Here is a 13,749-nt window from a genome sequence, read left to right on the forward strand (position 1 = left end):
GGTACTGGGGGATTGAAAATGGAACTGTCGATAAGCAAAGCAGGTACTACTGCTGTGGTATCTGTGTTTTCATACGCACACCTGCAAAACAGTATTGACATTGAGTTCTTAACACTAGCACTCTTGTTGTGGGCAGAGGAGGAAAGGGTCCTCTTGATTCAGTATTCCAAGCAGGTGATGTGGGGAGAGAAAGACTAATCATATTAATGAGCTGTTGGAAGAGCTAAGCCTCTCCTTTTCTTCTACTAATTTTGTTTCTGTCATATCTTCAGCTAGAGCAGCCTGTCACAGAACGTGGCCTGCAGACTCAGATGCCAAGGAGGAATAGGTGCTTGAAAATCACATTTTGATGCAGCCTCTAAATAATAGAATTTGATTTTAAAAGCAACTTTACAGTTTGTCCTTCAGCTGTTTTTTGTTTGTTTAAACAGGTGGTGAGGATTCCACAGAATAATGATTTTCCTTTCACTTCTGAACATCCATAGTCAACAGTTTGACCTTCTGTCTGGGAAAGGCGTCATCTGACAAACAATTTGATATGTGCAGAAGAGCTTAAAATGCATTTTTTAAAATTATGGTACAAAATTCTGATGGGATCAAAAACTACCTTATTAGATGTGTATTTTGCAGAACACTGAGGAGAACAAACCATTCAAGATATTTCTGGTTCTTCACTCACTTTTTACAGTCGTGTGAAACACTAAATCAGCACCTATTGCAGCAGAGCTTCTTCCCAGCATAATTTACCAGGACAGGTATGCAATCTGACCTTTGGTTCACTGAAGACTTCACTGTTTAATCAACAAATTGCTACTTTCACATCAGCTTCTATTGCAGCAACAGGAATTCTCCTAAAGGTCTTTATTTCTCACTATATTTGTCATGTAGGAAGTGGATTTCAGAGATATAATGCATTTTAACTATTCATTGTACAAAATACAAGTTATTTTGAAAATGGGAACAAATGGCTCTACAGAATAACAGGAAGCCCCCTAAGAGTGGAATACATATACTTAAGAATGTATTGTTTACAGCCTAGTACATTTAAAATGGCATATAGCAAAACCCTTTAGAAGGCCATGTATACTGTGTACATCTTGTATTTTTAAATTAGAATTTCCCATGCTCGTATAAATAGAAACATTTTAATTGCAGGACTGAGTGATAGATAATAAAGTTACATAAAATTTTATTTATAGAAGCAATATTTTGTAATGAGAATACTTAAAATTATTTTTGTCTATTAGTTTGACTGTTCTTTGATTACTCTAAGGAACCTTTATTTAAAGAAAATTCAAAACTGCAATCCCATTTTACTGTTAAGTTGTGGAAGTTATCATTTTCCCCCAGTTTTCATTATTCCTGTCATTGTTAAAATATTTGAATTATGTAACAGCCTGCTTATTTGAAAAACACTTCATTTTTAACCCTGGTTGTATAATGGTCTAAAGGAAGTACAGCCTTTGGTACAGTGAATATCTAAAGCAACGTAATCCCAAACAGCATGACTAATAGCTGCAGGCAGCTCATTTTTTAATAACAGAGTACTGTACGGAATAGTATTTCTGCACCAGGGCTAATCTTACCCTTATTAAAATGCTCTCTAATGAAAATTTCTGCTTGTAGGAGAATCTTGTGCTTGACAAACTATGATCCCATATGATAGGAAATATCCATTTTAAAATGATTTACTATATTCACTGCCCTGTTATAAGTAGATGCATATTGAATGGAATGCATTTAGTAAGCCCACTCACCTTTCATAGTAAGAGGTTAAATAAATGTCTTGCTGTTTTTCATTTTAAAAATACTTGGAAGTACCCTGAATACTTGACAATACATGTAACAGTCCAGCTCAACTCTTGGAAATATTTGGGTGTGCAAAAGTTACTACCTAGGCCAGTAATAATAATGAGAAATATTTTATCAGGATACCTGCCATTCTGGGTGTTGTTTTTTTTAAAAAAAGCTTATTGCCTTATATAGTCTGAAATGCTGTCCTTTCCCAAAGGTAAGCTTGAGAATAGCATGAGTTCAATTATTGTGAGAACGCCTTCTGTTGGGGAGACAAAGAACTGTATTAGGAACTGAACATTAATTTTCTGAAAAACAAGACAACCCATTTCCTTTCCAAGTTACTGCATATTAACCAAAATCGCATTATGCACTGTGTGGTTACAGTCACAGATAATGCAAGATTTGGTGGTGGCAATAATTAAATAGCTGCAAAATATAACTGTTGACCTTTAGCATAAACCATAATATATGTAGTTGGTGTGCCTTTGCCATTTAGTCACCTCCATTTAGTCACACTCCAAATTTCCACTGTATAATATATTGTGTTTGAAATTTTAGTTGTAGTCCAAAACACGAACTTCTAAAAATTAGGATGAGATGGATCATGTAAAGCTTTACACAATCAGTTGCAGCAGGAGCTTTGAATGGCAAATTTTGCTAGACAATTCACATAATCAAGGAGACATAACTTATTGAAAATTGAGAGTTAACACTCCTTATGCTAATACTCTTTTGCAACTATAAATTTTAAATTCATATGGAAAGTTTATAAAGCTCTCAAGATGATTGTGAAATGTTCAGGTTGTATATATGGAATCTTTGCCTTGAAAGCTCTAGTTTGTTTTTGTTTTTTGTTTTAAACTATTTCTGACAGTTTAATTAATGCAAAAAAATAAAACCGGCTTTTGGCGCTATAAAAATGGCTGTTTCAGAGGAACATATTTTATACATACTTGGCTGCTGTACAGTGGAACCTCGGGTTGCAAATGTGATCCGTGTGGGAGGCACATTTGCAACCCGCAGCGCCGCGTCTGCACACGCACGGGTTGTGTTTCTGTGCAAGCGCCGAAACCCGGAAGTAACCCCCGTTCTGGTACTTCTGGGTTCGGCGCGGTGCGCAACCTGAAAATGCATAACCTGAAGCGTCTGTAACCCGAGGTACCACTGTACTGTGGCTGATCTCCTATCCAGAGTTTTCCTTTAGACTGAGTATAGTTTTTTCCCATAATCTGTTAGGAAGAAGAGATTAATCTGGGTGCCAGTAGTGCCTGGATAGCATTTTACACAAATTTGTCAAGTTAGGACCTTGTCCATCTTATCTATGTGCAATTCCTTATAATTATATTCCCACATGTTTTGCTTTTGCTTTTAATTAATAGTGATTCCTAATTTTATTTCTTGAAGCCATTGCATACCAGCTGAGAACTCACAGTACTCTAGTCTAGTACATTTATTGCAGCAGACTTAGCAAATATATGGGCATTTAAGAAAAGTTATTGATGAATGCTGCTTGAACTGGCATTCACACCTAAATCTATGCAGCTGACAAGTATGCATGAAAAAATGCATTCCAGTATTTTGTATGCTGTAGACGGTCTGCGGTACATGGTTGTACTGCAGCCGTTGTTCTCAATTTATTGTCCACAATGCATTCTGTCAAGAAATGTGGTGATCTACCTGGATGCCCCTGAACTGGTGGTAGACTAGCTCAAGGAACTATAAATGCCAGGAGGTGATGAGTCGTGTGTTTGGCAGTTTGGCAGCAAGGGGGTCAATGTGTTTTATTTCCACTAGAAAAATAAATTATGTTGAACAGCAACATTTATTAAAGTGGTTTTATCTTCTGCAGCATGATCCCATAAGTCTTTAATTTTAGTTGCTTGGTTTATTTGTATACTGACTATATTCTTTAGTATAGATAGTTTTGCTTCTTATTTCAACCATTTGCTTGTAAAGCTTTTCAGAGTAGAGCAGCTTATATTATAAAATTGGTAACCACAAAAACAAATTAACAGCACTAAATTATGTCTTGCTGGTGCATTCCAAGTTTTTGCTTTTGAGTTGTGTTTCATGTAGACACTGTCTTCAGAGAATCATGTGCATTTTTGTCACAGTCTAGTGAAAAGGGGGGAAACTTTCACTCAAAGTCAATGTTCTCTTTTTATTTGCACTGACTTTAAAGAGCGAACTGTAAAACTATTTGGATTTATGAGCATTCTTTTATTTTCGCTGTAATGCTTTTGTAATTTGGTTACCTGTGTTACTCATAACAAACCCAGAAGCATGAAACAAGGTATATCTAGTGTTGGTGAACTGTTAACAAGCAAATAAGCTTATTGAAAAGGAGGCATAAGAGATGCTTGTTGCAAGAGATGTAAGCACCTTATTGAGAGGATGTGGAATTTTAAAATGCTACTAGAGTCAAGTGTCAATAGTTGTGTGCTATCAATATTGACCCTAATCTATTAGCAATCTATTCATGGAAGCAGATGGCAGCACCAACCACCATGAAAGGGGACATCCAGATTCAATATGGTGTCCTGGTCTTCTGACTGCTTCGATCATGCCTTAGGCAGGCTGATGCTCTGTGGTGAAGCAGCAGTCACACAGCCTTTTGCTGCACTCTCATTTCCCTGGATTGGGGCCAAGTGTTCTTTAGTAGAGAAAAGCACATTGTTTTGTTACTGTGTGTAATGGTTTGAAAAAGAAAGCACTAACGGTTTTATCCTATAACTCATTTGAAAGCTTCCAACAAAAAATAATGTATATTAATTGCTACATGAAATCTTACGTAATTAAAATCTAATTTGGGCCATGGTGAACGTTCTATTTTGCAAAGCTGTTTTCTAATGTTTTGCACAACCTTTTCTGCTATTTAAGACCATTTCCTGGGAACTCCTAGCTTTGAGCATAAAAATCAACAGCAAGCAGATAAACATAAGAAGAGCCTGCTGGATCAGGCCAATGTCGCATCTATGCCAACATCCTGTTCTCACAGTGGCAAACCAGTTGCCCATGAGAAGCATGGGAGCAGGACCTGAGCACAGCAGCAGTCTACCCACTACTGGACGTGGAACATGGTCAATGTGGCTAGCAGCCTGTTATATCTGGCCTATGTACTCTCTAGACCTGGGCATCAGAATTTTATTTATTCTGTTTTCTAGTATGGGTGTTCACACTATCTGTGATTAAGAGTCCAATTCAGAAAATACTTTCTTTGTGGCTTTATTCCCAGGAGGAGCTGAAGAGTGGGCTGCAGATTAGAGTGGTCCCTCCCCACCATTAATTGTAGGTAAAACAGAACCTCTGGTCACTCGGCTTGAACATGTGAGGTCTAAAAGAGGGGGGGCCAGGGGTATACATGGTGGGCTCACCCCCTCCAATACCTTGCCAGGTTGAGTGGGGAGCTTCTAAGCCTGTTCAACATGCCAATAAGCACCCTCATGGTTGAGATTGGGCTCCTGGTTGCAGAGAGATTTTGGGGCACTTTGAGACTTCCTTCAGGACTTGATGCTAAACATGCAAATGGCTGAAGTGGAAGCAGGACTAGTATATGTGTCCCCAGCCTCCTACACATCTTTTGCCCTCATATGTTTGGGCTGAATATCTGAAAAGGGCTAACTGAGCCACAATCACTAGTGGCATTCATAAATAAATTCTAGCCAACGGGAGAAAGCCATTTGTATGCCGCACCATAAAAACAATGTTTCTTTTTTAAAAAAAGCTGTCAGTAACAGCAAGGGCCCAAGGGCGGGTTTGAATGTAACACTAAGCCATAGCTTAATGTTACAGAAATGAGCTGCAAACCTTGGGCTTACACTCCTATATAATCACTGTCTAGTTTAAACAAATCACTGTTCGTTGGTAGGTCTGAAGTAGTGGTTAGTTTTAAAGTATGGTTTGTTGAAACAAACCAGGATTAAACTCTTAAGCAGGCTTGTTCACGTGACACTGGCTAAACCGTGGTTTAGTATTATATCTGAGCCAGGCACAAAGTGCCTTCTTTCCAAATGTACCAGGCATTATCTTGAATTTGGAAATGGCAGCAGTGGCATGGATTGAAAGGGAAACACCCTTCCCTGTAAGAAAAATGATTGCAAGCCCAGCTAAGACGTCACTGATCAACAACAATCTCCTGCAGTGAAGGGGCATGTCAACCTGACTTCACATTGGGTATAATCCTGGAAGTCGTCTCATTCCCTGAACAGCCCCAAGCTTGTATGATTTGGCATGCGGTGCTGTGAAGGGCGCTTAGCTGGTATGAGCATATAATAGTTGGCTGCGTTGCACATAGTCGAGTGGTGGCTAACCTGTGGCCCTCTAGGTGTTGCTGGATTACAACTCCCATCAACTCCCGTGAACATGGACAATTGTTAGGTATGACAGGAGTTGTAGTCAAACTGTTTTCTCCACTCCATTGTCCTATTCCCCACTCCTCCTTTGGAAATGTGAGTTTATTACTTTCAGAGCTGATTCAGATATATAGACAGTTCTATGGCAGATTACAAGTGAGAATGTTTTCTGCAGATTGAAAGCTAGGAGATAGGGAGGCCCCTAGACTAATGTGTTTGTTCTTTATATGTGGGGAGTTTTTAAAAAAATCTTACAGGAAGCACTCATCCTCATGTACTCAGAAATCATACAGTTTAGGAATGACTATCACATGCGGTGTCTACACACTTGATGCAGAACTTCAACCTCAACAAGGCAGGACATTAGAACTAGGACCAGATCTTGCATGGTTCTTTTTAAAAGGTGAAAGCATCCACAAGGTTCCCATATAGGAGTTGGACTGTGATGCATTTTTTGTAACCCTTTCCCTGCTGCTCTATTTTGCTGATTTGAATTGCCCCCTGAAACTGTATGTTTCCTCAGTGAAGTAAATGGCAATTTCAAAGGGAGAGGAGATTTAAATAGGGGAAATAATAACTTAGGAATGAGATAAAAACAAAGCAGCATTATGGCCCAAATTAATTCTCTCCCTCACTGATTGCTTTTAACCCCCCCTTTTGTTTTTTAAAAAAACAAACCTCAGGGGAGCCTGTCATGGAACTCCCACTACCACATCTTAACTTTGGGTCTTTAGTCTTACATTCGTTTGGCTACAGCCCACTTGTTGTTTGTCATTTTATGAGTTGCCAAGAGCAGAGCTGTGTTAACATATTTGCTGAAATGTAGACGGCTGTTGATTATGTTGCATGGATAAAGCTTGTTAAACATTAATGGAACGCCTCATTTTTGAACAGCTAAAAAATTAAAAAGAAAACCAATTCACCATTCACTAACATAGTGCAAAAAGAATGAAAATCGGTGTGCTGTGCTGCACTTCTTTAAAACAATTGTATTTAATGGACATTTGTAAATGGACATTGCATTTCTGAAATGCTCCAGCAAAGTTGCAATACCTTTATAATGCTCAGTGTTCCAAAGTATTAAGCACGAAGTATAAACGAAAAGAGCATTGTTAGCAATATTTTGAAAACTAAAAGTTTTAACTGTTTGCCCTTTTGCTTTTTTTCCCTTTAAGTGCAGCCTTCCTGCAACTTTATTGTACTGCTTTGTACTTCATGTTTTTTACTATCATGGCTTCGAAATTCAAACCTATACCCAAAGTCCTGAATGACTTGTCTCGTGTACATGCAATGTAACAACATACTTAAAAATTTTGGTGCTTAAAAGTTGTTCCTTTTTTTTCTTTAATAAAGGATATTTATTTGAATACAGTTTCTTTCACATTCATTTAAAGGACTTGTGGAGCTCTGAAGCAGACATGCTAGTATAATATTGTACGGTTATGTTAGGCATAAGCAATCCCTATCAACTTTCTGTACATTCTTATACTGATGTGTCAGAAGATGATTTTTTCATTGCAATCGAAGGATCACAGGTAGTTCTGACCCTCTCATTCCATCATGCAAGATTCCCTTAATGAGACGTAAAACTTTGAAAACAAAAGTTTTCATTTTGGATAAATTGGGCAACCACTACAGATAGGAACCACACTTGAGTCCCATTCACACTGCATGCAGAGTTGATGGGCAGAGCAGCAAATGTGTTGCAGCCACTCCTGTGCCATCAAGGAAAAATAATGTGGCTATAGTGGAGTGGCAGGGGTTTTGTGTGCTTGTTGAGGACTCATCAGGACACCATGGGACCCCTGAAGTCTGGTTCCAGTCCTGGATAGTCCTCTTTGGAGGCAGCTGGCTGACCAGGGATGCTGCAACCTTGTGTGTTGTGGGCCTCTTTGTTGGCAATGAGGCAAGTCTGAAGGTTGAGGAGAAAGTATGTGCCTGGAACCCTTCTCTTCATTGCAGCGGCAGAAAGCTCTGCTGCTGTCACTCCACTGATGGTACTCTGGCAGGGAATGAAAAGGACCACCCTGGGGGGAAGTCTTGGATCTGCATGATTCCAATCCCTCCCCCCCCCCCCCCGCAGTCCCCTGACATACCTCAGACAAACTACCCTATGTCAATGGGAGAAATAATAAAAAGACCAAGTTCCAAAAGAAGAGGGGAAGGTGCGTTCCATCTTTTGTGGCTCATGTGAACCTGATCAGGCTTAAGAAGTGGTGGCTCCTCTGTTATAGACTGTCCCTAGGATTACTCTTGGTAAGTCTGTTCTTTTCCCCCAAGTGTAAGTGTAAATTGGTACACCTGATTTAACACAAGAGAATACATTTGTTAGTCTGCACATTCAAGTAGTATCAGCAATGCTTCCTTTTTCCCTGGTAGCAAAACCAAATTTCAAGCTCTTTTTGTGCTGTTGAGACCAAACTTAAGAACCATGAACAAGCCCTGCAGATTGCTATGAGTTCCAGCGTGTAATTAATCAGATCCTGTGCAACTGGTTAGTCAACCACCCACCCAGACTACTCACACGAAAGACCTGCTTGCTACAAAGTTGCTATGAAGTATTAAAGTGTGGCATTATTCTATGTGAGTCTCCCTAACCATTACCCCCTCCTGTCTGCCAGGATCAGAAAATCTATTGGAAATTTTCCAATCATGCTGCCATTTTGGCACAAGAATCAAAGAACAAGTACTGTATGGAAGTGAATTTTTCTACTTACGTTTTCCATAAGGAACCTTGATTTTGTAGAGAGCTGGCTTGCAACAAAGGATGGGAAAAGCTAATTTGCTGTCTAGTTCCATACATGTTTTGTTGAAAGTAATTCACACTGAATTAATTGAGGTTGTTCAAGTGTAGGTGTCCTTTGAACCCACATCCTTATTAATGAATGGATTATATAAGTATCTATTCTCATGTAATAATTTTAAATTGTTATTTTGGCTTGGGTTCCTATGAGCAGAATTCCGTTCCCAGGATGTTCTCATGGAAGGAGTGTGTGGTGCCTCTCCAAAGCGGCCGCTTGTGTTCCAGGTGGGGGGTGAACAGTGGCAGCTGCTGCCTTCTTTCTTCTTGTTGCTATTGGCTCTTGTGCCCAGTGCAGGGTTTGCCTTTTGCCACAAGGCAGGAAGTTGAAATGGAGCTCAAGGTGGAGGCCCTGCCTCCTGCAGATGATATGTAGGCGACTGCTTCTCAAGCCCAGACACTGAGTGTGCAGCCTTTTCCAAAGAAGCTGACCTCTTGCACCAGAGGGGAGAACAGGGTAGGAGGTGGCTTGGGGCTGGTGATGATGATGCAAGAGGAAAGGGGCATCTTGGGAGCATTCACTGGATTGTCATCCCTTCTGTTTATCAAAGGGCAACTCTGGATCCAACCTTACATTTACGATCAGATCTCACAGATCTCACAAAGCAGCAAGGAGGAAATTGGCCACGGTAAACTCCAGATTGCCTATCAATTGGTTTCTTCGAGACCTGACCAATCAATCAATCAATCAATCAATCAATCAATCAATCGGACTTTCTGTTATGCTCCATCTTGCTTACTAAGGCTCCATACATGTGCTGTAGTTAAGGTACTGTTGGGATGGAACCAGACTTGGTCATGATTACAGTAGACCCACAGAAACCAATTAGACTTAAGCTACTCATGGCTAATAATTCCCATTGATTTCAAAGCATCTAACTTCAATCCCATTTGTTTCAATGGATCTACTTGAATCCAGACTAGGTGTTGGGGGAAATATTGGAATATTCTGGAGTAGAGTTATGAGAAAGAGGCTCCAATAACCAACTTCCAGACGGGGATGTACTTATAAAACCTTTTTATGTCAAAGTCAGAATTTCACAACATGACACTCTAATTCAAAATCCAGTAGCACCTGAAGGATTAAGGTAAACGCTGCCATCCATTGAACAGTTTGTAATACTTAAAAAGAGCTGAAGAAGAAAAAATTGAGTAAAGTACATTCTCCAGAACAGCAATTGTATTTCAAAATAAAAACTGTATTTGTTGGGTTTTAAAAGAAAGGTGTTTTTTTAAAACAAGTCTCCATAATTGTCATATGACAAGTACACAGGGTTCTCCTATGTAATTTCTTGTTTGTTTGTTTGTCCACAGTACCCAACATTTTCTGGCATATATATTCCCACAGTTTCTCTTAAGATAGATACAATATGTAATACCAGTCTCTGGGGAAAACATGACTTTGTCCATTATGCCAATTATTACCTTAATAATACAGAAGTGGCTAAAGTAGGTATGATCACCTAATTAGGAATTTCAGAATACAATTTCTAGAATACAATTTCTAAACACCCACCTACCGTAAATGAACATTAAAATATTCTTAACAATAGGATTTTATTTATATGTGCACTTAATTCCACTTATCCCATATACATATTGGATGACTTTTGGGAGTTCAATGGTGCAGCCCTCATAGATTTTATTTTTACAAACAAAAGAACCCAAAGTCAAGCATCTTAATATACATGAGAAAAGAAATTCTCAAATATTGATTTCCAATTTTCAAATTTAATTTCAATAGGAAAATATTAAAAATGTGCACATTTAAATTTTTCCATGTACTGTATATACATGTGTGTGTATGTGTACATATACAAATAAATTTCTTGTACCACACATATACACAGCATTTCAGTGGAAATATTTTGTAAACTATTTTCCCACATGTAAATGTCATTGTATTAAAAATTTTGATCTCATTAAAAATAATGTTACATTTTTTGCCATCAAATTTCTGTTCTAACTTGTTATAATTAATAACACTCATGAACATACTTCATTCCTCCTACAATTACACCAATTTTATACTTTTCTGAAGATGTTTCCAATTGACACTCATATAGCAAGAGAATCAGGTACAAACTTCTCCAGGTAAATTAAAATCAGGTAATCACTACTGTCCTGGACCTGATAAAGTTACACATCGTTAACATCTAGCTATAAAAAAAAAATCACCATAGAAAGCTTTTACCTATGAATGCAATGAACAAATATTTTCTCCAGTAATAAATAAAATAAGTGGCAGAATACTCTAAAATATGGATGAAACTCAAATGATGTGTACAGTACATACAGTATAATACATGATAATTTACTGTTAGCTAAACAGTAATCCTGACATTTCAGGAGACACCTGTTAAATTACAGATAAAGAAAATGGCATTTTATAAATTAACCCACCATGTATTTCTCCCACTTTGAATACAAATTAGAATGCGTGTATTATACAGTATATACATACAGTACACACATAAAAAACCCGACTTATATTATCTAGTTTTGAATAGCAGTCCTTAAGTGGAAAAAAAATTCTATTGTACAGAGTTTATATTCAAGCTGGATTTTGCATTTAACATTCAAATTAATTTGGGTGTAAAGAAAAGGTCAGTGCATCTTTGTGTTTGATTTCCCCCCCCATTCATTTTAAAAATCCTCTCCAATATTAGACAATTTACAGCAAGATTGTCCCATAATGCAACTCCCATTCAGTAAGCAGACATTTGACACTTGGCTTACCTTTCATTTTTTTCTCTTTAAAATAAAAAATATTATATAAAGAAATACATGTTTGGCAAAAAGTCTTTGTAAATCACATCAAAACAACTTAAAAACATGTTCACTGAGGATAACTGAATTCAATTCCTGTTTTGAAATTCAGAATATTGCCTGGTGTGGTTTTGATAAACATGTGATGTGAAGGTTCAAAGAGGAGGGGGAAATATCTCCAATTTCCTGTGATTATACAGTTTCTTTGAATGAGCAAGGTCAACGTAAACACCCTGGCAATTGCTGTATATCCACAGTATATCTATAACAAGCTGCACTGGTTACTCTGAAGAAGTTTTGGTTAAAAGAATTATTAAAACATATGTTGGTAACAGTGAATATTAAACATATGTGGTATTAATAAATAAGACTAGATTGATGCTTATCTGTATATAGCAAATTTGAAAATACTTTTCAGGGACTCACCTGTCTTCATAGATAGGCTTCAAAATGGAACACAGAACTTCTACATACATGAACTTAAATAGAGAAAAGTAAACCATACACTGGACAATATTAGTGAACACCAGAGTGAACATCATAAATAAATACAGTATCTTCCAGTATAAAAAAGGGAAGAACTCTATACAAGCAGTTACTCACTAGGTATGAATTAAAGATGCAACTCTCTCTCACGCCTGGCAAGAATTAATTAGTAATGCACTATTTCTTAACAGTGCAAAATATCCTGAGAAATTATTAAGATTACAACAAAAGAGAGGGCTGTCATCGCAAAGTTCTTGCACAAAACACAGCAATTGAGTGTCTTAACCAACAAAATAAAAACAAAATAAGACAGATCATCTACAATGTGTCTAACACTAAAAGGGATGCCATATGGGGCACTTCTCATTATTTCACTGGCTAATAATAGAAAAGGATTGCATTCAATTACCGTTAATATCTTTCGAGTTATCTATGGCCAATTATATACAAGGAGGTAATTTGTAGTTCAAGTTATTATTTTTCCCCAACTAGCTACAAGCTGAATTCTAAAATTTTACACTGAAATATATTGTTGAAAATTTAAAACAGGCCCTCCTGGAGGAGCGTTTTCCTAATTTTGTGCAACTTTGATGCAGAGCCCAACAAAGTCCTACGAAGAGAGACAGTGCATCTTTAAGAAGGTTGGCACTGAGATCCCGTTTTCTTTAGCTGCATTCTATTAGCTTGGCCAGGTTATCTCGTAGTTCTGTTAGTTCAAAGATTTTGCCATCAAGAATTTCTAAAAGTGTTTTCAAGTTATTGCGAAAAGCTTCTTGTTCATTCTGACTTTTCTCCAGACGCTGCTCTAGGTCAGACAGTTGTCCTTCTAGGTCCTTGTTTCGAACTTCCACTTCCTTAAAAAAAAGAAGCAGCAGCAATATAGGTCATTTGTAAATACAGTATTATCTTTATCAGTTTTCTATACAGTTAACATGGAGCTGGAGTGATCATCAGGCTCAACAGGGTTATCTCTTACTCACAAATGGGGATTGAGGCTCACATTCCCATCTGGAGGTATCTGTTGCAGTGGACTGCAACAGAACTTTGACCCAGAAGCTGTAGCCTCCACACTGCTTTGTTGGTTGGGGGGCAGAGGTGAGGCCACAATTTGACACACAGAGACTCTGGCAGGGTCCTAGAGCCCTCCTACCCCCTCCCCAAAGCTGGGAAAGAGCTAAGTAGGCTTTGGGATGGAGGAAGGAGGAGTCTAGGACCCCCTCAGAGTGCTCACAAAAATGGCCTCAAGGGCCGCATGCTATATAAGTGTGCTTTGCCACTGCCTCACATAGAATTAGGAAGGGAATGGAGGATAGATAGGGATGCATGGACTAGCCTACACAATATGATTTAGCATCTTAGTAAATATATATTTTAGTCATTTAAACATCATTTAATTACAAATGGATTTAAAAGGAAAACTTTGTTTTTGGCAGTGTCAGGAGCCAGGTCATTGTTAACAGGATTTTAAATGGTAGTTAAGAACTCACCCCCCCTTCCAGATAACTCACATCTTTCACAAGCGTTCAGTTCTGTGGGTCCACACAT

The 13,749-nt window shown here is 38.1% G+C and overlaps 2 protein-coding genes across 9 annotated transcripts in view; one reads left to right on the forward strand and one right to left on the reverse strand.

Annotated features, from left to right (window-relative positions):
- JMY (junction mediating and regulatory protein, p53 cofactor) overlaps window positions 1-7,516 on the forward strand; it is a 43,800-nt gene extending 36,284 nt beyond the window's left edge. For 2 of the 6 annotated variants that reach the window (XR_013394690.1, XR_013394692.1), the window contains exons 11-12: window positions 273-328; window positions 409-7,516. The gene's annotated coding sequence lies outside the window, so the exon portion shown is untranslated. The remainder of the gene's footprint in view (window positions 1-272; window positions 329-408) is intronic. The other 4 variants (XR_013394689.1, XR_013394691.1, XM_028748403.2 and 1 more) reach the window with 2 other exon arrangements.
- A 2,436-nt stretch (window positions 7,517-9,952) lies between these two features.
- HOMER1 (homer scaffold protein 1) overlaps window positions 9,953-13,749 on the reverse strand; it is a 72,291-nt gene continuing 68,494 nt past the window's right edge. For all 3 annotated transcript variants that reach the window (XM_028747967.2, XM_028747965.2, XM_028747968.2), the window contains exon 9: window positions 9,953-13,058. In XM_028747967.2, the coding sequence (XP_028603800.1) occupies window positions 12,870-13,058 (189 nt within the window). In that variant the 3' untranslated portion in view covers window positions 9,953-12,869. The remainder of the gene's footprint in view (window positions 13,059-13,749) is intronic.

The sequence above is a fragment of the Podarcis muralis genome, chromosome 11 (assembly GCF_964188315.1).
Source record: "Podarcis muralis chromosome 11, rPodMur119.hap1.1, whole genome shotgun sequence".
Classification (NCBI taxonomy): domain Eukaryota; kingdom Metazoa; phylum Chordata; class Lepidosauria; order Squamata; family Lacertidae; genus Podarcis; species Podarcis muralis.